Below are 25,146 nucleotides of genomic sequence, written 5' to 3'. Positions count from 1 at the left end.
GCTAGTCAATAAATTAGAACATCATGGAAAGAAAAAAAAGTGTTTATTTCTGGTATGTTTATGCACAACCTAGTTGGAGAGTTTCCAACAGTCTGTGGTCAGTTGCACATTGCACTATTAATTCCGTGTCTTATCACTTCTGTCTCCCTGCACTCACAATAATCAGGTAGGAGTCCCTGGAGCTTTCTAGATGTTTTGCTGCTTAGATGTTGTCTCAGAATGGGTGCAGAGCCATCATAGGAAAGTGCTCCCTTGAAGACACACTCAAGCACAGACACAATCAGACAAGTCTCTGCTTCCAACAACAGAGATGATATCTGTTTCCATCTGCTCATTGCTCATCACCCTACATGACATCATCAGGACCATTTCCCCACTGTGACTCTGGTGTCATTGCCACTGCAGATCTCTAAGATTCAGAATCTTCTTATGGTTGGTCTGTTTCATTTCCTCTAAGTGAAGTTGTAACTTATTATTGATTCTTGGATATAGAGGTCTGTTTCAAAACTACATTCAAAACTGTTGACCTTCTAAGCAGCATGCTGGTCCTGAGCTGTTCCAACATTTTAGTCATTTATATCAACAATCCCATGCCTCTCAAATTACTATCCTTTTACTGTGTCTATAAAATAATGCAGAATAAGTAAGTTACAATGATCAGAAGTGAGTTGGCTCATCATTCTTTAGGTGAGACTATCCAAGTTGCCACTATTTGACAAGAACAAGAAATTTCTGTTGCCATCATTAAAAGACCGAGAAGTGTAATGACAATAGCTGGAAAGGGGGTTGGAAACCCCTGTCCATGATGACCCTCCCCTCAAAGGTGGCAGTAGAGCTGCCACAATCACAGTCTTGAGGATCCCAGCTTTCACCACTGTGCAAATCAGAGCCAAATGGCAAACAGATATACATTCATCCCGTAGTTCATAGCCAGGAATGCAATATTGAAGAGATCCAACTGATCCAGGCCACATAAAGTAGTACTTCTGGTGTGTGAATGCAGCTGGTATATATAGAATACAGCAATGATGCCGACCACCTTAGGTTTTCCATTCACAGGACAGTGATGAGATAGCAAAAACTACAGAAATTCCACTAAATTCAGATTTCTCTGGAGACAATTTCAAGAGCATGCTGGATCTCCAAACGGGCAAGTGGTGCTGAAGATATCACCATCTTCTACTGTGGGAGAAACACGGTGAGGAAGGATCTTTGGGAGTCCAAGTGTCAACTTGAGATGGGGTTCTGAATAGCACCAGGGGTGTCAGCGTGCATGGGCTCATGGGTAACTGAGGAGCAGATGAGAGCATAACAGTCTCCTCTGGGGATTAATGTCTTTCTTGTCATTTAATAGTTTTTTTTTTCATTTTCAGAAACCCTTGCTATATTTAAGTTATTTATTATTCTGTGATGTCTCTTAATATAAAAATTGTTTAAATTTTTTGAAATTCTAACAGTCCTGTTAGAGAAGTTCCAGGTTAGGTAAACTGAGGTAGGAGGCCCACCTAAGTGCTGTCAACACTACTCCTATGTTCTGGGATCCTGAACCAAATACAACTGATACAGAAACGCAAGTATAAACATTTGTCAACTTCTGCTGTTTTGAGTGTTGATGCAATGTGACTGGCTACATTAAGGTCTTGACTCTGGGATGTCCCTGACATAATGGACTTCACTTAAAACCATCAACAAAAATACATCTTCCTTCCTTGAGTTGCTCCTGCCATCTAGCTTGTACGTGCAGTGCAGGAAGGCACTAAGAGAAAATCAGTACCAGGAAGTAGGGCCATGCTGTGATCAGCCTGAGTGTGGTCCTGGTCAGTGTTCTATTGCAGTAAGAGACTCCATGACTGAGGCCACTCCTGAAAGAGAAGCATTTACTTGGGGTCTTGCTTACAGTCTGAGAGGGTTAGTTTGTTATCATCATGGCGGGGAGCATTGTGACCCACCTAACACTTTTAGCTGAGAGCTATGTCCCACTCAGAGAGAGAGAGAGAGAGAGAGAGAGAGAGAGAGAGAGAGAGAGAGAGAGATTGGGTTTCTCAAGGTTTTTGACTCCCCAGTGCCCACTCCCAGTGACACACTTTCTCCAAGAAGGCCACACTAATTCTTATAATTCTATCTAACAGTTCCAGTCTCTGATGACTAATCATACACACATGTGAATCTACAGAGGCCATTTTTATTCAAACCACCATGTGTGTTGAAGGTGTTTTTTTGCCTGTAACAGACACAAACAAAACCTCTATGTTATGTGTTTTTAAAAATTGTCTGTCTTATATTTTGAGGTCTTTCCCTTTTATTACCCTTGAGTTATTAGCAAACCTAACCTCTGTTGCACAGAGGTCACCATCCTGCAATAATTGACATTTCAGTGCTGCAGTGTTTGTGTGCTACCTTGTCCTGTACGTTAGAGATCTAGGGCATCCTGGTTTTGTAACACTAAAATGTTGTAAAAATTGCATTTTATGAGCTATGTCTGCAGGGCCATTTCAGCTTTCTGTAGAAATGCTCACAGACAAAGCTAGCCTGCACGTGTGCTATGGCATCAATAGTACAGTCTTTAGGTTGAGCTGCAGGCCATGTCATGACTGAGAAAGTTTCCACAGAGACACGGATGTAGTGAGAACTTTGATTTCTCTAACAACCCAGTGATGTTATGTGAATAGGGTGTTGTTTTCATCCCAGCTGTGGGGTGTGGGGCTGCTTCAGGTTGTCCACAGCCACTAACTGTGACTGTGTTGTGCTCTAGAAGTGTGAACAGCTGCAGAAAGTTTACTTTTGGAATTCTGGGAGCTCTGTAGAGGGTGTGAGTGGGAGTCCCCCCCCCCACGACCCCAGAGGGCCTGTGGTGGCTGCTGGTTCCTACCTCTGCTGGTTCCTGCCTCTGCTGCTCTCCCTGCTGCTGGTTCCTGCTGCTGCTGGTTCCTGCTGCTGCTGGTTTCTGCCACTGGGTTTGATAGTGCTGAGCTGCTGGAATGCTGGGTTACTGGGTTGCTGGTTGGAGATCTTCTGATGGTGAAGGTTGGACTTGCCCTAGGAAACTTGACCCCTCTAATTAGCAGGAAGTAGTCTGAAGAGGGCCACACCCCCTTTACCTTCTAACCCTTTTCTCTCTTACCTAGTGTTGGGGTGTGCTGGAAGGGATTAGGATGGATTAAGGATTGGAGAAGTGGTAGATAGAAGAATCCAATAAGGCAGGCCAGAAAATACACCTACACATGGACATACTTTTGCTTGCCAAAGTCTGGGATTATTGTAGTATCCATTTGTCAAATGCCATTTGGTCTGTCCATAGGGGGAATCCTTGTGGGTAAATGATTTAAAACCCAACTTAGAATAGTCAGGACATTGTAGAGCTATTGTTTTTGCCTATTCTTGGTTAGTTGAAATTTTAGTTGAGGAACTAGAGCAGGATTGTGAGGCAGAGTGTGGCAGTTGGTGGCATTTTGGACAGGAGTAAAGGAAGAGAGAGGGAAAACTGAAGTATCTCCCAAGGTCCTGGTGTATCCTGAATAATCACATATGTGGATGATGAACACCTGAAACAAATTATTTGATGGGCTTGAAAAGCCAGTTTCGGTAACTTTATCATTCTGAGGTGTATATGCTGTTTGCATCATTGGGCTCTTAATGCTGTAAAGGCCTGGTAGCCTTGAGAGGCATGTTTTTTTTTTGTTTTTTTTTTTTTTTTTTTTTTATGTCCACGCTCCTGGAACACAGTTGCCTCCCAGTTTCCTCAGGCGGTGAAGAGTCCAGACCTCTTTGTGTTTCTCTGCGTGTTCCTTAGTAGTTGAGGTACCATGGGAGCTTGACAGGACAGTTGGTCTTTGATGTTAATCTCGTGCACCCTGTTTAACTTGCAAACGTCATTGTATCCTGGAACTACTGCTGTACTGGTTGTGGCAATTGCCAATATATTCTTTTTCTAATAAAAGCATAAAAAGTCTGATTGCTCTCAATGAATTTTTCACAGCCTCAGTTGTGGTGTGGCCCCTCCAATCTGGTCTGAATTAAGTTGTCATAGCTATGTCAGGTGACCTTGGTCCAGTAAGTAACTGCAGGCGCTACACTTTTGGGCTGAGCAAAAATTAGCATGGAAAATGCCTGGTCAAGTCGTGTGGGTGCAGCCTCTGAGTCTCTTGTTTGATGTGTGAGATAAATAGAAGCATTAATCATGGGGAATGTGAGCCAAGTGAGGGTGGCACATGCCTTTAACCCCAGAACTCTGGATGGAGAGGCAGACGTCTGAATTCAAGGCCAGCCTGTATACAGAGTGAGTTCCAGGACAGACAGGGCTACACAGAGAAGCTGTGTCATAAAAACCTAGATAGATAGATAGATAGATAGATAGATAGATAGATAATAAATAAAGTTTGAAAGACTAATAGTAAAATGTCAAGTATAGAAGGGAAGCTCCATAAAGTACATTTTAAAATGTCAACAATTTTATAGAGGGATATGACAATCAAGTTTAGTAGTATATTCTGAAAGCAAAATTAGTCATTGAATATACTTTCATAAAAATAATTTTATTATATATTAATTTATAACATACATTTCTTCATGATATTTTTATACATGTGTGTAAAGTATTTCTAAAGACAGTTTACAGGCCAGCTTCTTGATATTTTCTAATATGCTTGGGAGGAATGCTAATAGTTTATTATTATGTGTCTTGTCCTAAGGAGTTCTTTTTTAACTCATGCATAAATATGTACGTGGCCTCAGAACACAGGAAAAAAAAAATCATTGTTTATAGTTCTTTGTTTTATTCAAAAGAGCGTATTACGCAATTCCTCTCAAATGAGACATGATTGCAATAACAGGGTAAAGCTTCCTTGTGAATTATTCTTGGCATATGATTACAGTTGCCCTAGTGCTGGATATACCCTGATTCAGAGAAAATTATAACTTACATGTGTCCCAGGGAGAACTGGATTATTCTTAAGTTCACAAGTTGTGTGCAGTTGAAGAAGAGGATTGACATCCAAGTAATCAAACAGTTCTTATATGAAGAGCTGGAATATAAAGTAATTGCTGAAAAGCGTTTTTTAAAACCATCCTTCCACTTTCTGTTTTTTCTCTAGACACTTCAAATGATGTACACTTTAAAATGAAAAACCTGATCACATGGCTTGTTTTAATCACCTTAAATTGTCTGTTCCTATGTTGACAATAATTTCTATGTCAAATCACTCTGACAGAAAATTGGATCACACTGATGGGCCATCAGATGTCACCACTGTTTGATTTCAAAGGCATATGAAACATCCCTGAGGCTTTCTGGATTCATACAGAAACAATGTCTCATTTTTTAGTTATTTGACTTTGAATCATCAAAGATTTCCAGTTTCTGGAATATACACACATACAGATAGGCATGCATACATATGGATGTTTACACACACACACAGGACCAAAAGTTAAGAACAAAGTAAATGCAAGCATCATGCCTGTCGCCTGGCAGCACCGACCTCAACTAAAGCCTCACTCTCTCCTGTGTCAGTGAAGCTGGTATATTTATCTGTTTTCTTTTGGATACAAATATCTGAGACTATGCTTTATTAAAAAATTGTGTTGTTTGTATCACCAAGATTTTGAGGATCAAGGATCCACACTGATGTTGGCTCGTTGGAGACATCACAGTACATGGTGATACACCACAAGTGGGTAGATGATGAAGTTCTACACTCTGGAAATAAAGGACGGCCTCAAGCTTGCTCTTGAAATATGTCAGCACTGAGACCTAAGTAGCAGTCTACAGTAAGTGCACCAGTCTGTGAGCACAGCCTGTTCCTTTAACTCATCACTGCCTTCTTGGTGTCACTATAACTTCCACTGTAATCACCACGAGGGCCATAATGATGTTCATTTCCCAAGCACTGGTCCATGCACCAAGGGTCTCTACTCAGCCATTTCCCCCCAGAAACTGGTTCATGTTCTTCAAGGGGAGCTTGTTTGTATTGTAAATGCTTGGCTTTCTTTAGGAAGAATAAGAGTAGGAGCCTATTTGAGCAGTGCAGCCTACTGGTCAGCATTGCTGCCTTCCAGGGCAAACTTCTATGGGGGTGAAATTCATCAGACTCATGGTCATGCTGCTTACAGCAAAGCAAATGCATCTACACCCTTCTATGCAGCATATTTTAGGAGTTAACATGTGTGCCCACAAGGTACACGTATTCATGTGCAGGGACTCACACATGTTCTATGTGTATATTGATACTGGCTGCACTCATTCCTTGGAGCTGATAGTGTGTTATTCAGCTCCACAGCTGTCACTCAGTAAACTTACAGCAAATACATCTAAGCCTCTGAAAAGCATTAGTTAGGACCCTCCGTGAATATGGAGGAAGTTGGGGAAGCTTAATCTAAAGAGAGAAGAGACTTCCCTAGGACACAGCCAGGGTTTGTCATCCAGACAGACCCACAGCAAAGGGACCATGCCCCTTTAAGGCTTTACACATAATCATACCACCCAGCAGCACATGCTGAATATGCAAACAGAGTAAATTACAGTTCAAATTTCTCTAAATCCTTGTTACTCTCAGATGTGAAACATTTTCTGTAGGTGGAAGTGATCTGCACTCCTTTTTCTTGGTTGAATTTTCTGTCCCAAATGCAGCTGCAACAGTGGGGAAATTGCCGAGTAGAGATCTTCTGGATTCTGTCCATCTCTTCTGTCTCTGGTAACTTCTTCATTAGTGGTCCCGTATAGCTAGATGTAGCAGCCCCTACAGAAAGGAAGGTGGTTCATGGAGACAACATTTGGGTCACAGTTCACTGTCTATCCTAGAAATGTCTTCTCAACTCACCAGGTACATTACAAAGAGGAGAAACAAGTGGGTGGTCTACTTGTGAGAACTTTCACAAACATGTCCTCAGAACCAGCAGGGGGCACTGTCAATCCACCAGTTCTCTAAGAAGTAAAGAGCAGGTGAAGCATTTTCCTGTGTTCACTCCCTGTCAACTGGTTGCTTGCTCCACCTCTTGACCTATGGGTGACTTTATTTAATCCTTTACAGAAAGTCCTTTGATTAAAGGAGTGTGCTACCGCTGAGCCATACAACAGCTAGAAACAGATTTTTCCAGCACCCAACCTCACAGGGTTCACAGTGTGATCAAATATCCTGCCACACACTATTTTTGAGGTGTTTCTGTAGGTTCCTTACGTAGTAGTACATGTTTATCTAAATAGCACTAATGGGTCAGGGCGCTAGGAGAGAGATTTATGTGAGGGTTCCCAGAGGAGCCAGACAGACATGGTGGGGTAGAAATGACCATAATGCATTTCATTTATAAATAAAAATTTCAAAGAATAAAAGTCATTACAACAATTTTATGTATCTTTAGATTTTTCATACAAGTGTATTTTTTACTGTGAATATTTTCCCATAACCGCTACCCTTCCTATTCTTGCCCCTCCTATGCTCCACTTTATTATGCTAGACAGTTTCATTTATACAACATTATGTGCTTGTGTAAATAATTCTATATAACAGTGCAATATCGAAGAACACTAATGAGAGTCCCATTTGATGTGTGTTTCTCAGATGGTCTGAATTAATATAGTTATCTCTAGTTGCAACCGTTTTCCTAAGAGTGACTAAAGTTCCTTGTTCCTTTCTGCTGTGTTGTATATGTAACCATGTCTCCTTGACTCCTGACAGATACATAGTTTATTTCAACAACTTTGTTATTTTGATGGTGGTACAATAACCATTTTGCTCAAATATTTCTGAAAGATATTTACTTTTGGTCATTTGGGTGAGTTTTTAGTATATAACCTGGTGGAAAGATAAGTTAATTGTATGTGTCAAGAAGAGGCTGTAAATCCCCATAACTTAGTTGTTATTGAAGTTTCCCATTTCTACCACAACCTTCACAACCACCATCTGTAAACCAGTCTGAACCTGTCAGGAGTGGAGCAACTGCCTCAGGCCAGAAATCAGTTGAGAGCTTAGGCCCTGATGTTACATCCACAGCATCTGCACAGGCTGAGGGAAGGGCATGGGATGCATTTCCTCAGAGAGGATTAGGACTTGGACCTCAGCATCCTGCTGCCTGACCCAGGTGTCCTTCTCCAGCTGTGAGATGTCCTTATCTAAGAACAACCCTGCTTATGAATATGCAAATTGTGTGGGTCTGTGGTGGTAAATACAGAGGTGTGCACACCCAAACAACATATGCCACTGTCCTCCCCACAGTCACTGAGCACACAGGACCTCATCATGGGATGGAGCTGGGTTGTCCTCTTCCTGGTGGCAGCAGCTGCAGGTAAGGGTATCCCCAGTTCCTACCATGAAGAACAGACAGGGAATGAGATGACACTGCCACCCACTCTGCCTTTCTGTCCACAGGTGTCCACTCCCAGGTCCAGCTGCAGCAGTCTGGGGCTGAGCTGGGGAGACCTGGGTCCTCAATGAAGCTGTCCTGCAAGGCTTCTGGATTCACCTTCACCAGCTATATTATACAATGGGTTAAGCAGAGGCCTGGGCAGGGGCTGGAGTGGATTGGATGGATTTATCCTGGAAGTGTTGGTACTAAGTATAACCAGAAGTTCCGGGGCAAGGCCACACTGACTGCAGACACATCCTCCAGCACAGCCCACATGGAGCTCCGCAGCCTGACAGCTGAGGACTCTGCGGTCTATTACTGTGCGAGAGATGCACACAGTGCTGCACCCACATCCTGAGTGTGTCAGAAACCCTGGGGGAGCAGGAAGCTGCCCTGAGACTGAGAGGACTGAGGAGATCAGCCTAATTGTTTGCTCAGAGTAACCATTCTGAGTGTCCTGATGTCTGTCCCTTTACAGTCTTACTGGCTATTTGTCAAATTTTCTTTTTCTTTTCTTTTTTGTGTCTATTTGTACAACAAATTTATGCATTTATTCATTTTTACATCCTGATTCCAGCCCCCTCTCTCCTCTCCTCCTGGTCCCATCCTCCCCTCTTCCCCCCTCCCACCACTCCTCCTCAGAGAAGGCTGCTCCCCCCTACAAACACACCCAACCTATCAAGGGCTTAGTACATCCTCTTCTACTGATGTCCAATAGCAACCCAGCTAGGGGAAAATGGGCCAAAAGCAGGCAGCCAAGCCCATGTCAGATACTACCCATGTTCCCCTGTTGATACGGGACTGACATAAGGACGGAACTTCCCACTAGTTCCATATGTGTCATGGGTCAGTCCACCCATGCTATTTGGTTTGTGCTTCAGTCTCTGTAAGCCCCCACAGGCCTGGTTTAGTTTACACTGTTGGTCTTCTTTGAGCATCTCTTTAGAGACCCCTCTGTAGCGAGTTCTCAGTTTAGCTCACTACCCTATTTTTAATTGGATTATTTGGTTTGTTGGTATTTAATTTCTTCAATTCTTTATGTATTTTAGATATTAGCCATGTCTGATGCAGGGTTGGTGAAGATCTTTCCCCAATCTGTAGGCTGCTATTTTGTTCTACTGACAATGCCCTTTCCCTATAGAAGCTTTTCCGTTTCATGAAGTTCCATTTATCAGCTGTTGGTTTTGTTTTGCTCAGGAAGTTGTCTCCTATTGCAAGGAGTTGAATGTTAGTCCTCCTTTTCCCTTTGATTAAATTTAGTGTATCTGGTTTTATGTTGAGGTCTTTGATCTACTCGGACTTGAGTTTAGTGGAGGGGGATAAACATGGATTAATTTGGATTCCTCTACATGCAGATGTCCAGTTAGACCATTTGTTTTGAACAATGCTGGGCAGACTCTCCCAGAAGACAGTTCTGCTAGGCTCCTATCTGCAAGCACAGCAGAGCATCATTAATAGCGTCATGGATTGGCTTTTTCCCATGGGGTGGGTTTCAGGTTGGGCCAGGCATTGGTTCTACATTCCCTCCTCTTCTGCTCTACCTTTATCTCTGCACATCTTGTAGACAGGCTAACGTTTGGGTCAAAGTTTTGTGGGTGGCTTGGTGTTCCCCTCCCTCCACTAGCAGTGCTGCCTGGTTGGTGTGTGAGGTCTTCAAGCCTGGACTACTCAACTGATGAGGCTTCATGTCTGGAATCTAACAAGGAAAACTTCTTAAAGGACACATTGCTGAAGCCCAGGACTCCTTAGTTCATGTCCAGACTGCTGCAGCTGACCAGAGAGTGGACCCCTGTGGGGAGAAGGCCATTGTCACTTCAGTCTCTGGGACCCCTCCTTCCTGGAGCTAGGAATGCACTTACCTGTGGCTGCTGACCACAGGTAGAGGATCATTCACCCTCAGTCCACGGTGAAAACCCACATTCTCAGGGGACAGTGGACAAGAAGGTATTAATATGGTACTGTGGAGTGTGTGGACATCCCTGTGTTTACTAACATAGTTTCTGTGATTTACATATGAATGAGGGCAGGTCATTAGGTCAAGATAGGAACCCATTTGAGACAGAATAGGTAATGGTTTTCTGTGTTAGTGGGATTGTGAGTTCTGAGTTCTAAATCTGTCTGAAGAAATGAATATCCTGGCATCTGTTCAGAAAGAGCTCTTCCACTCTTCCACTGAGATATATGCACCTTCCTCTGTGTCCTCTCTGTTACTTATCTTCTTGAGTCTGTACCTTGTAGAATGCTTATCCTCTACTACATGAGTAAAATCACTTAAAAGTGGGTGTGCATATTCCGGTGTCTGGGTTCCCTCACTCAGGATGACCTTTTCTAACTCCTTCCATATGCCTGCAAATTTCATGACTTCCTTGTTTTTAATAGCTGAGTAGCATTCTACTGTGTACATGAACCCAAGTTTCTTTATCCATTCTTCAGCTGAGGTACATCTAGGTTGTTCCCAGTTTCTGGCTATTATGAATAAAGCTTATTCCCACTTTCTCTTCTAACAGACTTAGTGTGTCTGGTTTTATCCTGGACTTGAGCTTTTTCAGAGTGCAAATATGGGTCTATTTGCATTTTCTACATGTAGACATCCAGTTAGACCAGTACCAGTTGTTGAAGATGCTGTCTTTTTTTTTTCCTTGTATGGTTTTGGATTCTATGTCAAATATCAGATGTCTGTAGGAGTGTGGGTTCAATCTGGGTTTTGATTAGATTTCATTGATCCATCAGTTTGTTTCTATGTCAGTTCCATGCAGTTTTTACTATTATTGATCTGTAATACAGCTTCAAGTCAGGGATGGAGATGCCTCCAGAAGTTCTTTTATTGTATAGAATTGTTTTAGATTTTCTGGGTTTTTAGATTTTCCATATGAAGTTGAGATTGTTCTTTCAAGGTCTGTGAAAAATTGTGTTGGTATTTTGATCAGAATTGCATTGAATCTGTACATTGCCTTTGGTATAAAATGGCCATTTTTAAATGTTAAACCTACTGATCCATGAGCACAAGATATCTTTCCGTATTCTGATTCTCTTTTTCAATTTCTTTCTTCATAGACTTGAAGTTCTTGTTCTATGGGTCTTTAACTTCATTGGTTAGAGTTATCTCTAGATACTTTGTATTATTTGTGGCTGTTGTGAAGGGAGTGGTTTTCCTTGTATTACTGTACAGGCAACGCTGTGAGGAGTCTTCCATGGGAGCCTAGACAAGAACCTCCAGGCCAGGCACCCATGACCGGCAGCGGGCTCTCAGCATATGCAGAGCCCGGGTCAGCTGCGATGTAGAGGCAGACATGATATTTTCCTGTGGTATCTGGGCTCCCTCTCCATCTGATGGCTGTCTGGGGGGTTGCCTTTACAATCATAGACTTTAGAAATTGATCATGTCTCCAAAAATAATGAATCCTGTTTGAAGCGACATATTTAAAAAGAAATATGTCACCTAGTTCTACCTGAATGAGAGGCAGAAAGCAGCGATGAGTCCAGGACGAGCTTCTGGGGAAGCTCAGGAACCGTGGTTCGACTTGTCCATCACACTGAGAGTCAGACCCTTGGTGGGAACAGGGTTAGCAGTTCGGAGGGAACAAGTGAGGGGCCAGGCTGAACCTGAGGAGAGCACTGCGAGCTGTTCACTACCATCTCCCTGAGGAATGTGCACGTGACTCAGAACACAGAATTAAAGTTTTCACACAATCTGTCCATTGCTGCTCTTCACCCTCCTGTCTACTGTTTCTCTGTTCACTACCGTCTCCCTGAGGAATGTGCATGTGACTCAGAACACAGAATTAAAGTTTTCACACAATCTGTCCATTGCTGCCCTTCACCCTCCTGTCTACTGTTTCTCTGTTCAGTTAGAAACAGTTCTGACCACTGAGCAGTAAATTTGGAGCTCAGTCGCTCACCTGCAGCTAAGTGATAACTTGCTGTGTTGTGGCACTATCCTTCCTGTGACCTTGTTGTCCTATGGATTCTCGGCTTCTCATCTGGCTGCGTTCTGTTGTCAATCCATGCTTACTTCATTCAGAAGTTTCCTGGTCATTCTGTCTCTGGTTTTAATTGACAGTAAAGACCCCAGCCTCCCCACAGTGATGGTAATGTGAGCACATTGTTCATGGATTGGCACTGAACACTGAACAGTCTCCACAGATTTGGGGCTGATGAGGTTTTTCAGTGTTGCTCTTTCAAAAGGCAATTTATGAACCGGGCATTTTGGGAGGCTGACACAGGTGGATCTCTGTGAGCTTAAGGCCAGCCTGGTCTAAAAGGTTAAGTCCAGGACAGCCAAGACTACACAGAGAAATCCTGTCTCAGAAAGTGAACAAAACAAACCAAAATCCAAGACAAAAGGCAATTTATAGAGCAGAGATGCTGAGTGTGTGTGTGGACACATGAGAGGTGGGGGTGCTGTGCATGTATCACAGTTTCCTGACAGAAATCACTTTGTTGGAAGTTATCAGTGTGAAGTCCTGTCAACACTTGGGGCGGCCTGGGGCTCCATAAGACTTTCTTGTGTAGATTTTGGCCTCATTTTTCATGATTACTGGATGATATGGTTCTGTCAGAGTCCAGGGAAAGTGCTGGAGTGGTTGGTTCTCATATGGTATAATGCAAAATCTGCTTAAAACTTCAAATAGACATATCCACGACACATTACAATACAGAGGTTAAATATACAAAACAAAGATTTAATCATAACAAAAGCACGGGGAAAAATCCCGACAACTCACATACAAAGACAGAAACACCAGAAACACCCCAGATCTTTCATCAGAAAATATGTTGAGGTCTTGATCCATCTGAACTTGAGATTTTTGCAGGGAGATAAATATGGATCTATTTACATTATCCTACATGTAGACATCCAGTTAGACCAGCACCATTTGTTGAAGATGCTTTCATTTTCCATTGTATAGTTTTGGCTCCTTTGTAAAAAATCAAGTGTCCATAAGTGTGTGAGTTCACGGTAGAATTATGGGGGTCACTTTTGTACACTATCATATCATCTGTGTCTGTTGCATGCCTTTTGATCACAGTGTTGCCAGGACACTGGGAAAGAGGAAGGCCACAGTCCTAATGAGACTGGATGTGCTGGGGCAGGTTTGTGGGTGTGTGTTGGTTCTCTCCTTCTCTGAGGGTCAGGACAGGGGGGAGAGGGGGATGAGGGAGGGGTATAGGGGAGGGACCTAGAGGAGAGAAGGGAGGAGGCTACAACTGAGATGCAAATTGAATAACTAAGTTAAAAAATATGAAGACTGGAAGAACATCAAATGGGCTGTTTCAGTCTCTGAATGTAAATAACTGTGAACCAAGAATGCTACAGCCTGCACAACTATCTTTCAGTATTAATGGAAAATTTAAGTTATTTCAGGATAAATGCAAATTAGAGCAATTCATGACTACCAAGTCAGCAGTGAAGAAATCTTTTAGCGGAATGCTTTATAGGAAGGAAGATGAAAAGTAGACTAACCTCAGATAAGCAATCCAGACAAGAGGAAGAAACAAACAGGTCCAACACAGCAGATCGTCTAACTCTCAAAACTAATATAGAATCAAGAAAAGAAATAACAAATATTCTAGGAAAGTAGAACACCATCCAGAAAATATAGTAATCTGTATATAGAAAATATCAAACCTTATACACTAATCTTAAATGTAAACGGCCTGGCTGCATCACCAAAAAGATACAACAAATGGAGTAGATTAAAAAAAGACAAAAGAGCAGGCCAATCAGATTATGTCAGAGGCAGTCCCTCTTCACATTACTATGTAACCCAATTGGACTCTGAACTGCCCTGGGCTACATCTGTGCAGGGGTTCTGGGTTATCTCCATGAGTAGTCCTTGGTTGGAGTATGAGTCTCTGGGAAGTTCCCTGTGTTCAAATTTTCTTGTTCTGTTGCTCTCCTTGTGGAGATCCTGTCCTCTCCAGCTCTTACTATTTCCCAGTAGTAGAGGACAATGCAGCCACTTTTGATGTGAACTGACAGACTAAGATCAGAAAGGAGAGGAGAACCTCCCCTATTAGTGGACTTGGGGAGTGGCATGTAAGCAGAGGGAGGAGGGAGGGTGGGATTGGGAGGGGAGGAGGGAGGGGCTTATGGGGGGATGCAGAATGAATAAAGTGTAATTAATGAAAAATTAAAAACAAAACAAAACAAAAAAAGACAAAAGAACCAACTATATCCTGTTTTCAGGATACACACTTAACTATTAAACATACTAAAAAACTTACTATCGTAGAATAAAAGCAAACTGTCAAACAATTGGAAAACATAAAATGTTGGTGTAGTTATCCTCATATCAGTCAAAGTAAACATGCAACTAAAATTAATTAGAAGAGATTAAAAGGGGCAACTTCATATTAGTAAAATGAACAATTCATCAAGGAGATAAGATGATTAGAAACCTTTATGCACAAAATTTTGAGCCCCTAATTTCACAAAACATTAAAACACAAAAATCCACATTTGTCCTCACACAATAATAATTAGGGACTTCAAAACTCCACTGTCAGATTTAGATAGGGCTTTCTAAATAAAAACAGTTAAAGAAAATTCAGAACTAAAATGTACTATGGGTGAACTGGACTAACAGAATAGACTGATAGAGAAGATTAGACCCAACAGGTGTAATATCACAGATACAAGTTAACGCTCAACAATGGAAAAGAGAGTGAGAAAATACCTCATTTCTTATCAGAAAATGAAGAATGGTATGTCCACAGCCCTTATAATCCTATTATCCCTCTAAGGCTCACAGGATACTGTGAAGTGTAAGAGCTGGGAGATGGGGAGGAGGGCTATAAATACTAAGGCTTGGTTGTGAGAAAGCTAAAGCAATCATAAATTTAACAGCAGCTACAGATGCTTACACTGGATCTGAACAGGACCAGGCCTATCATTAGGCAGTCTTGGACTGTGGAGGGCTCATGGTGCCCTACCCCCTTCCTGAGGAACTTGTGAATTCTGATAGATGCTGGGTAAACAGGCTCTTATCTTCAGATGTATACTCACTGGTAAGCCCCTCCATCAAATAGTCTTCCTAAGTTCTAAAACATAAGAAGTAACATGAACGAAGTAGAATGCATTGTAATTTAGCATCTCTGAAGCAGGGAAGAAAACATCCAGGTCAGTGTGTGACTTCCTGCATTCTCTGGCCACTGTGTCCTTCTCCAGGATGCTCAGCATCTGAGAAAACTGAGCAAACAAACCATGTGCCTCTGCCCACAGTTTGTTTTCTGAGGCTGTTTTTAAAACTGTCACAAAAGAGGCAGTATGAAAATGAAGGCACTGACTATTTATTAAACAGAAGTCTGGAAAACATGAGGCAGGGATTGACAGAAAAGTAAAGTCAATGAAACCTCACTCTCATCCATGACATTACAGAGTTGATAACTGCCAGGCTGCCGATGCCACGTTCTCTTACACTATACAAGAAGTGTGCAATCTCCAGACCTATTTTTGTGAAAGAAAATATGTCCTGACAGGACTCACACAGGAGCCATCTCTGGCCCCAGGCACAGAGCATCATGAAGTCAGGAGAAAAGCAATGCTCTGAGCTCTTCATGAGTCCTCCATGCGAAATCACAGGGTAATGATCCCTGGATGAGTGACCAGGACAGGTCAGGACCCTTCCTGTTCCAGTGAGGGTCTCTCTCAGTCTTGCTCCTACACAGCACTCACCATAAGTGTTTCATTCTGAGGACTCTGGTCTCCATTAGCCACTCTCTATGGGAGCAGAGGTGAGCTCCCTGAGGGCTCCTGTGCTTCCCATCACAGACAGGCTCCTCCTGGTCCTGAACCTTAAGTCCACCCTCAGGGCCAGCACCTGCTGAGGAATGCAAATCTCCCCTGGCTTCACCCATCCCTGGGTTGAAAAGCCAAAGCTGGGCCTGGGTGCTCACTGGTGTGCAGCCATGGACAGGCTTGCCTCCTCCTTGCTGCTGCTGCTTGTCCCTGCATGTGAGTAGCAAGGCCACCCAAGGGATCAACCTTCCTATCCTCACCCTGTTTCAACCTCACCTTCTGTTTCTTTCTTCACAGATGTCCTGTCCCAGGTCACCTTGAAGGAGTCTGGCCCTGGGCTCTTGCAGCCCTCTGAGACCCTCAGTCTGACCTGCACTTTCTCTGGGTTTTCACTGAGCACTACTTATATGGGTGTGGGCTGGATTCATCAGCCTCCAGGGAAGGGTCTGGAGTGGCTGGCAAACATTTGGTGGGATGATGGCAAGCGCTACAACCCATCCCTGAAGAGCCGGCTCACCATCTCCAAGGACAGCTCCAACAACCGGGTGCTCCTCAAGCTTGCCAGTGTGGACACTGCGGACTCTGCCACGTACTACTGTGCTCAGAGAACACACTGACACAGCCTCCGTTTGCAGCTGTACAGTATCTCAGGCTGGTCCTCAGCTCTGTGTCTCCTCCTACAATGCAGGAAGTGTGGAGGGGGCACAGGTTTCCTGCTGGCCTCCAGGGTTTTCTCTGAGCTTCAGAGCCCTGGCTTCCTGCTTACAGCTGAGGTCCTTATAAGTTGTTCACAAATAAGCACCATCTATGTTTACTTTTATAAAGATGGAAGGTGTCTGTTACCTAAACCAGGGGGTTCAGTGCTATGGTTCTATCGGGCTTTTGTCTCAAATCCCCACCGCATCATATTCTACATTATTTTAATGACCATCTGTAACAAATGAATGCATTAGAAGAATGGTGTTACTGGATAAGCATTCTCACAGTGAGTCAGTGGACAAAAGGAGCCAGGGAAACTCCCACATATCTCAGGAGATTTCCAAGGCCACTGGTTGTTCTCCCCAAATGATGGTAACACCCTATTGCACACTTACATATCTCACTGAATATGGAGAGGGTCAAGCTGGTGCCTAAATTGTGGTTTTCCTCCTACTGATTAGCATTCATATTACTGGATGATACTTTGCATGGTTCAGAGGAGAAATTTAATAACCAACCTAGCTGCAAACACTGTCACCTATAATGATGACTTGTAAGATATTCTGGTGCAATTGTGCCAGAAAGATTGTGGGGGTGATTAACTATTCTGATTGGATTTATGGTCTACTCCATGAGATGGAACCCTGAACCTGCTAAGGTGTCTTAGAACCTGAGACTGCATAGCCATGGTTCTGGGGGAAACCCAATTTTTCTGATAGAGGAACATAGTAATAAAATGATTCCTAATGACATACCCACAAATACAATAAATCAGTGCCTCATACAGCCATTATTAGAAAGGCTTCTTGCAGTATGTTGTACCTGACATAGAGAACCACAACAGGACAGAGGACGTGCAAAGAGTGAGATATTGGAGCAACCCTACATGGGTTGTCTTCATCAAACCTTCCCCCTCAGGACTCAGGGACTGGTGCAGAAGAGGAGTAAGAAAGACTCATAGATGACTTCAAAGAAACAGGCTCCTCCAGACACAACAGGACTGGTGCACTTATGAACTCATATTTAATGTGGAAACAAACACAAAACATGCACAGGTTCAAGCCAAATGGGGTCTCAGTGCTAGAAGTGGTGAGTGGACATGGGCTCTTACCTCTACTAAGAAGCTATCTGCAATTGACACCACTTGCCAAGGAAAAATTAGTTTTCTTCAATGGATTTCCACTGGCTATATTATCCACATTTTAGGGTAGTCCCCATATCCAGGACCAGCAGAAAACTAACACAAGGGTATCTGAAGACTTTTTGTTTCATATAACTCTCATGTAACAATTATTTACTTTTATTCATAATAGCCGGAACCTGGAAACATCCCAGCTGTCCCTCCAGGGAGGAATGGATACAGAAATTGTGGTACATTTACACAATGGAATACTACTCAGCAATTAAAAACAAGGAAATCACGAAATTTGTAGGCAAATGTGGGATCTAGAAAAGATCATCTCGAGTTAGGTATCCCAGAAGCAGAAAGACACACACTGTATATACTCACTCATAAGTGGATATTAGACCTACAAGATAGGACAAACATACTAAAATCTGTAAACCTAAAGAAGCTAAACAAGAAGGAGAACCGGGATAAGATGAACAATCTTCATTTAGAAAGAGAAATGGAATGGAGATTGGAAATAGGAGAAAACAAAAAACAGGACAGGAGCCTACCATAGAGGACCTCTGAAAGACTCTACTTAGTCGTGTATCAAAGCAGATGCTGAGAAACCTTGGGCAGAGTGCAGGGAATCATATGAATGAAGGGGAGTTAGTAAGACCTGGAGAGGACAGGAGCTCCACAAGGACCAAATATATCTGGGCACAGGGGTCTTTTTTGAGACTGATTCTCCAACCAGGGACCATGTATGGATATAACCTAGAACCCCTGCTCAGATAGAGTCCATGGAAGCTCAGTATCCAAGTGGGTATCCTAGTAAGGGGAACAGGGGCGTTCTCTGAGATGAACTCAGTGGCTGGCTCTTTTACCGCCCTCCCCCATGAGGGAGGAGCAGCCTTCCTAGGCCACAGAGGAGGGCAGTGAGCCAGTCTTGATGAGACCTGATAAGCCAGGGTTAGATGGAAGTAGAGGACCTCCACTATCAGTGGACTTAGAGAGAGGTGGGGAAGAAATGAGGGAGGGAGTGAGGGAGGGATTGGAAGGGGTTGAGGAAGAAGGCTACAGCTGGGATACAAAGTAATAAACTGCAATTAATATAAAAATAAAAAAATAATTACAAAAACCAATTATTTCCTGGTTTTGTGAGTAATATTAAAGTGCTGTAAAAGCAAGCCTTGTCTGCAAAAGCGCCAGGATGAAGCAGGGAATGCATTTCTTCAGACAGACTTAAGACTCTGGCTTCACTGTCTTGCTGCTCATCACAGAAATATCCTTCCTGTCTTGTCTCTAATAGGATTAGGACTGGATCTTGAAGAAGTGCTATTCCTAATTTTCTGAGAAAGCACCAGATTGATTTCCAAAGTAGTTGTCAAGTTTGCATTCCCACCAGCAATGGAGGAGGGTTCCCCTTTCTCAACATCCTCTCTAGGATGTGTTGACATTTTTTGATCTTGGCCATCCTATGGGTGTATGATGGAATCTCAAAATGGTTTTGATTTGTGTTGTTTGGTCTCCTTTAGGAGCTCCTGTTTCCTCCTGGTCCTCCTAGCCCCCTCTTTTTCCATAAGACTCCACACACTCTCCCCACAGTTGAGAATTTCTTTAAGTGTTTCTCCACAATCCAATATTCTGTTCAGAATTCCCTGTTTAGCTCTGTACCGCATTATTAATTGGGTTATTTTATTGTTGCATGTCTAATTTCTTGAGTTATTTATATATTGTGGTTATTAGCCCTCTGTCGAATGTAAGGTTGATGAAGATCTTTTCCCAGTCTGTAAGCTCTCATTTTGTTCTGCTGACAGTGTCCTTTGCTTTACAGAAGCTTTTTACTTTCATGAGGTTCCACTTAGTAATTGTTGGTCTTGGAACCTGTTTTGTTGGTGTTCTCTTTAGGAAGTTGTCTCCTGTGCCAAGGAATTGTCTTCTCCACGTTTTCTTCTAATATATTTAGTGTGTGCGGTTTTACGTTGAGGTCTTTGATCCACTTGGACCTTCATTTTGTTTAGGTTGATAGACATGGGTCTATTTGCGTTGTTACATCTGGACATCCAGCTAGACCAGTGCTATTAGTTGAAGATGCTATCTTTTTTCATTGTATGATTTTGGCATCTTTGTAACATCAGGTGTCTGAAGGTGTGTGGGTGCATTTTAGTGTCTTGGATTCGATCCCATTGATCCACCATTCTGTTTCTGTGCTAGTACCTTGCAGGTTGTATTACTGTTGTTCTTTAGTACAGCTTAAAATCAGGGATGGAGAAACCTCCCGAAGATCTTTTGTTTTAGAGGATTGTTTTAGCTATTCTGGGCTTTGGTTTGTGTGTTTGTTTTTCTGTATGAAGTTGAGAATTTTTCTTTCAAGGTCTGCAAAGAATTGTGTTAATGTTTTTATGGGAATTGCATTGAATCTGTAGATTTCTTTTGGTAAGATGGCCATTTTTCCTATGTTAATCCTACCAAGCCATGAACATGGGACATCTTTCCATTCTCTGATAACTTCTTCAGTTTCTTTCTTCAAAGACCTGAAGTTTTTTCATACAAGTCTTTCAGTTGCTTTGTAAGAATTATACCAAGATATGGTTTTTGTGTCTATTGTGAAGGGTTTTGTTTCCCTATTTTCTTTCTCAGCCCATTCGTCTTTTGTATACAGAAGGGCTAATGATTTTTTTTAGTTAATATTGTATCCAGCCACTTTACTGAAGGTGTTTATTAGCTGTAGGAGTTCCCTGGTAGAATTTTTGGGGTCACTCTTGTATACTATCTTATCATCTGCAAATAGTGAGACTTTGACTTCTTTTCTGATTTGAATCTCCTTAATCTCCTTTAGTTGACTTATTGGTCTACCTAGGACTTCAAGTACTATGTTGAAGAGATATGGAGTGAGTGGACATACTTGCCTTGTCCCTGATTTCAGTAGAATCGATTTAAGTTTCTTTCCATTTAGTTTGATGTTGGCTATAAGGTTGCTGTATATTGCTTTTACTATGGTTAGTTAAGTGCCTTGTATCTCTGGACTCTCCGGGACATTAAACATGAATTGGTGTTGCATTTTATCAAATGTGTTTTTGGCATCTATTGAGATGATCCTGTGTTGTTGTTGTTTTTTTCTTGTTGTTGTTGTTTGCTTTCTTTTACTTTGTTTATATGGGGAATTACAATGATGGATTCTGTTTTGTGACATGTAAACATGATTTTGCTAAAATTCCAAGTTGCAGATATTAGTGTCTGTTGCTGAACTTGGTCTTTCCCAGGTGGAATTAGTTGAATTCTGAGAACTTGAGGGGTACAATATGACAGGTGATAGGAAGAAGGTGCAGCTGCTCAGAGGAAAATGCTTGCTGCTGCTTCATCCTGATGCTGTATTTGCTGTTTGCTGATTTTCTGGTTACCTGAACTTCTGGAATTTTGGATGACTGATATTGGAAACTGCTCTACAAAGAATCCTATGACTCTAACCAGCGGGAACTATCACAGAAAACTGCTCCCAGTCCTAACTAAACTCCTTTTCCTCCTACCCAGTGCTGGGGGCTTGGAAGGGAGATAGAAGCATTTAATATGTCTAAATAAAATAGGTTTGTTAAAAATCAAGGTCAACACCTTGATTGAACAGCACCTGCATGCCTGGGATGAAGCCTACTTGGTCATACTGGATAATATCTTTGATGTTTTCCTGGATTTCAATTGCTAGTATTTTATTGAGTATATTTGTGTCAGAGTTCATAAGGGAAATTTCTCTAAAAATTGCTTTCTTTGTTGGGTCTTTGTGAGGTTTATGTATCAAGGTGACCGTGGCTTATAGAATGAGTTTGGTAATGTTCGGTCTGTTTCTATTTTATGGATTAGTTTTAAGGGTATTGGTATTAGCTCTTCTTTAAAGGTCTGATAGAATTCTTCACTGAGCTTTTTTCTTTGGAAAATGTAGATTTTTTTTATTAATTACACTTTAATAACTTTGTATCCCCCCTGTAGCTCCCTACCCCCTCACCTCCTAATAGTTCACTTCCCCCCTCCAAGCATGCCCCTCCCAAAGTCCACTGATAGGGGTGGTCTTCTTTTCCTTCCTTCTGTTCCTAGCCTATCAGGTCTCATCAGGACTGGTTGCATCGTCTTTCTCTGTGTCCTGGTAAGGCGACTCACCCCTCAGGGTGAGGAGGTGATCAAAGAGAAGGATAATCAGTTCATGTCAGAGGCAGTCCCTGTTCCCATTATTATGGAACCCACTTGGACACTGAAAAGCCATGGGCTATATCTGTGCAGGGGTTCTAGGTTAGCTCCATGCATAGTACTTGGTTAGAGTATCAGTCTCAGGAAAGACCCTTGAGCTCAAATTTTTTGGTTCTGTTGCTCTCCTTGTGGGGCTACTGTCCTCTCCAGATCTTACTCTTTCCCACTTCTTTCATAAGATTCCTTGCACTCTGCCCAAAGGTTGGCCAAAAATCTCAGCATCTGCTTTGATAGTCTTCGGTCCAGATCCTTTCAGAGGCCCTCTGTGGCAGGTTCCTAACTTGTTTCTTGTTTATTCTTCTTCTGATGTCCATCCTCTTTGCCTTTCACGATGGAGATTGAGCATTTTAGCCAGAGTCCTCCCTCTTGATTATTTTCTTTAGGTGTACAGATTTTAGTAGGTTTATCCTATATTATATGTCTATATGAGTGGTTATATACGTTGTGTGTCTTTGTGCTTCTGGAACAGCTCACTCAGGACCTTTCTAGGTCCCACCATTTATCTGCAAATTTCATGATTTTCTTATTTTTCATTGCAGAGTAATACTCTGTTGTGTAGAGTACCACAATTTCTGTATCAAAGCTTCAGTTGAGGGGCATCTTGATTGTTTCCAGCCTCTGACTATTACAAATAAAGCTGCTACAAACATGGTTGAGCAAATGTCCTTATTGTGTACTTGAGCCTCTTTTGTATATATGCCTAAGAGTGGTATAGCTGGATCTTGAGGAAGCACTATTCCTAGTTGTCTGAGAAAGTGCCAGATTGATTTCCAGAGTGGTTGTACAAGTTTACATTCCCACCAGCAGTGGAGGAGGGTTTCCCTTTCTTTGCCACCTCTCCAGCATGTGTTGTCACTTGAGTTTTTGATCTTGGCCATTCTGATGGGCATAAGGGAAAATCTCGGGGTCGTTTTATTTGCATTTTCCTGATGGCTAATGATTTTGAGCAAGTGTTTCTCTGCCATTCGATATTCCTCTATTGAGAATTCTCTGTTTAGCTCTGTTCCCATTTTTTTTAAATTTTTTTTTAATAATTACACTTTATTCACATTGTATCTCTCCTGTGGTTTCCTCCCTCCTCCCTTCCCAATTCCTCCCTTCCTCCACTCTCTGCATTTATGCTCCTCCCCAAGTCCACTGATAGGGGAGGTCTTATTTTCTTTCCTTCTGATCCTAGTCAATTAGGTCTCATCAGGAGTGGCTGCATTGTCTTCTTCTGTGGCCTGGTAATGCTGCTTCCCCCTCAGCGGGAGGTAATTAAAGAACAGGCCAATCAGTTCATGTCAGAGACAGTCCCTGTTCCTATTACAATGGAACCACTTGGATACTGAAATGCCATGGGTTACATCTGTGCAGGTGTCTTAGGTTATCTATATGCATAGTCCTTGGTTGGAATATCAGTCTCAGGAAAGACCCCTCTGCTCAGATTTTTTGGTTCTGTTGCTCTCCTTGTGGAGTTCCTGTCCTCCTCAGATCTTACTGTTTCCCACTTCTTTCATAAGATTCCCTGCACTCTGCCCAAAGGTTACCCATAAGTCTCAGCATCTGCTTTGATAGTCTGAAGGCCAGAGCCTTTTAGAGGTCCTCTGTGTCATGCTCCTGACTTGTTCCCTCTTTTCTCCATTTTCTGATGTCCAGCCTCTTTGCCTTTCTGGTTAGGAATTGAGCATTTTAGCAAGAGTCCTCCCTCTTGATTAGTTTCTTTAGGTTTACATATTTATTAGGTTTATCCTATATTACATGTCTATATGAATGAGTATATACCGTGTGCATCCCTCTGCTGCTGGGATAGCTCACTCAGTATGATCTTTTCCAGATCCCACCATTTACCTGCAAATTTCATGATTTCCTTGCTTTTTATTGCTGAGTAATATTCCATTGTGTAGATATACCACAATTTGTGCATCCTTTCCTCCACTGAGGGGCATCTGGGCTGTTTCCAGCTTCTGGCTATTACAAATAAGGCTGCTACAAATATGGTTGAGCAAATGTCCTTATTGTGTACTTGAGCCTCTTTTGGGTATATGCCTAGGAGTGGTATAGCTGGATCTTGAGGAAGCACTATTCCTAGTTGTCTGAGAAAGTGCCAGATTGCTTTCCAGAGTGGTTGTACAAGTTTACATTCCCACCAGCAGTGGAGGAGGGTTCCCCTTTCTCTGCCAACTCTCCAGCATGTGTTGTCAATTGAGTTAGTGACCTTAGACATTCTGATGGGTGTAAGGTGAAACCTTAGGGTAGTTTTGATTTGCAGTTCCCTGATGGCTAATGAGGTTGAGCAAGTCTTTAAGTGTTTCTCTGCCATTCGATATTCCTCTATTGAGAATTCTCTGTTTAGCTCTGTACTACATTTTTTAATTGGATTACTAGATTTGTTGCTGTTTAACTTCTTTAGTTTTTTTTATATCTACTGGATATTAGTCCTCTGTCAGATAAAGGGTTGGTGAAGATCCTTTCCTAGCCTGTAGGCTGTCATTTTGTTCTGATGATAGTGTCCTTTGCTTTATAGAAGCTTTTCAGTTTCATGAGGTCCCATTTATTGATTGTTGCTCTTAGAGCCTGTGCTGCTGGTGTTCTGTTCAGGAAGTTGTCTCCTGTGCCAATGAGATCAAGGCTCTTCCCCACTTTTTCTTCTAAGCGGTTTAGTGTGTCTGGTTTCATGTTGAGGTCTTTGATCCACTTAGACTTTAGTTTTGTGCAGGGTGATAAGTCTGGATCTATTTGCATTTTTCCACATGTAGACATCCAGTTAGACCAGCACCATTTGTTGAAGATGCTGTCTTTTTTCCATTGAATCGTTTTGGCAACTTTGTCAAAAATCAGGTGTCCATAAGTGTGTGGATTTATGTCAGGGTCTTCTATTCGATTCCATTGATCCATCAGTCTCTTTCTATGCCAGTACCATGCAGTTTTTAGTATGCGTGCTCTATGGTACAGCTTGAGATCAGGGATGGAGATACCTCCTGAAGATCTTTTACTGTAGAGAATTGTTTTAGCAATTCTGGGTTTCTTGTTGTTCCATATA

General features: G+C 42.3%; 2 gene segments (V, D, J or C); both read left to right on the top strand.

Moving 5' to 3' along the window:
* The first annotated feature begins 8,196 nt into the window (after window positions 1–8,196).
* LOC110558258 (Ig heavy chain V region VH558 A1/A4-like) lies at window positions 8,197–8,695 on the top strand. The segment is given in 2 exon segments: window positions 8,197–8,277; window positions 8,361–8,695. Coding segments are annotated over 2 exon segments (381 nt in total).
* A 7,486-nt stretch (window positions 8,696–16,181) lies between these two features.
* On the top strand, window positions 16,182–16,695 carry LOC110543405 (immunoglobulin heavy variable 2-5-like). The segment is given in 2 exon segments: window positions 16,182–16,294; window positions 16,376–16,695. Coding segments are annotated over 2 exon segments (366 nt in total).
* Window positions 16,696–25,146: the final 8,451 nt, after the last annotated feature.

This window comes from Meriones unguiculatus, chromosome 7 (genome assembly GCF_030254825.1).
Source record: "Meriones unguiculatus strain TT.TT164.6M chromosome 7, Bangor_MerUng_6.1, whole genome shotgun sequence".
Lineage (NCBI taxonomy): Eukaryota > Metazoa > Chordata > Mammalia > Rodentia > Muridae > Meriones > Meriones unguiculatus.
The sequence above is the reverse complement of the archived record's forward strand: the minus strand, read 5'-3'. Positions and strand labels throughout refer to the sequence as shown.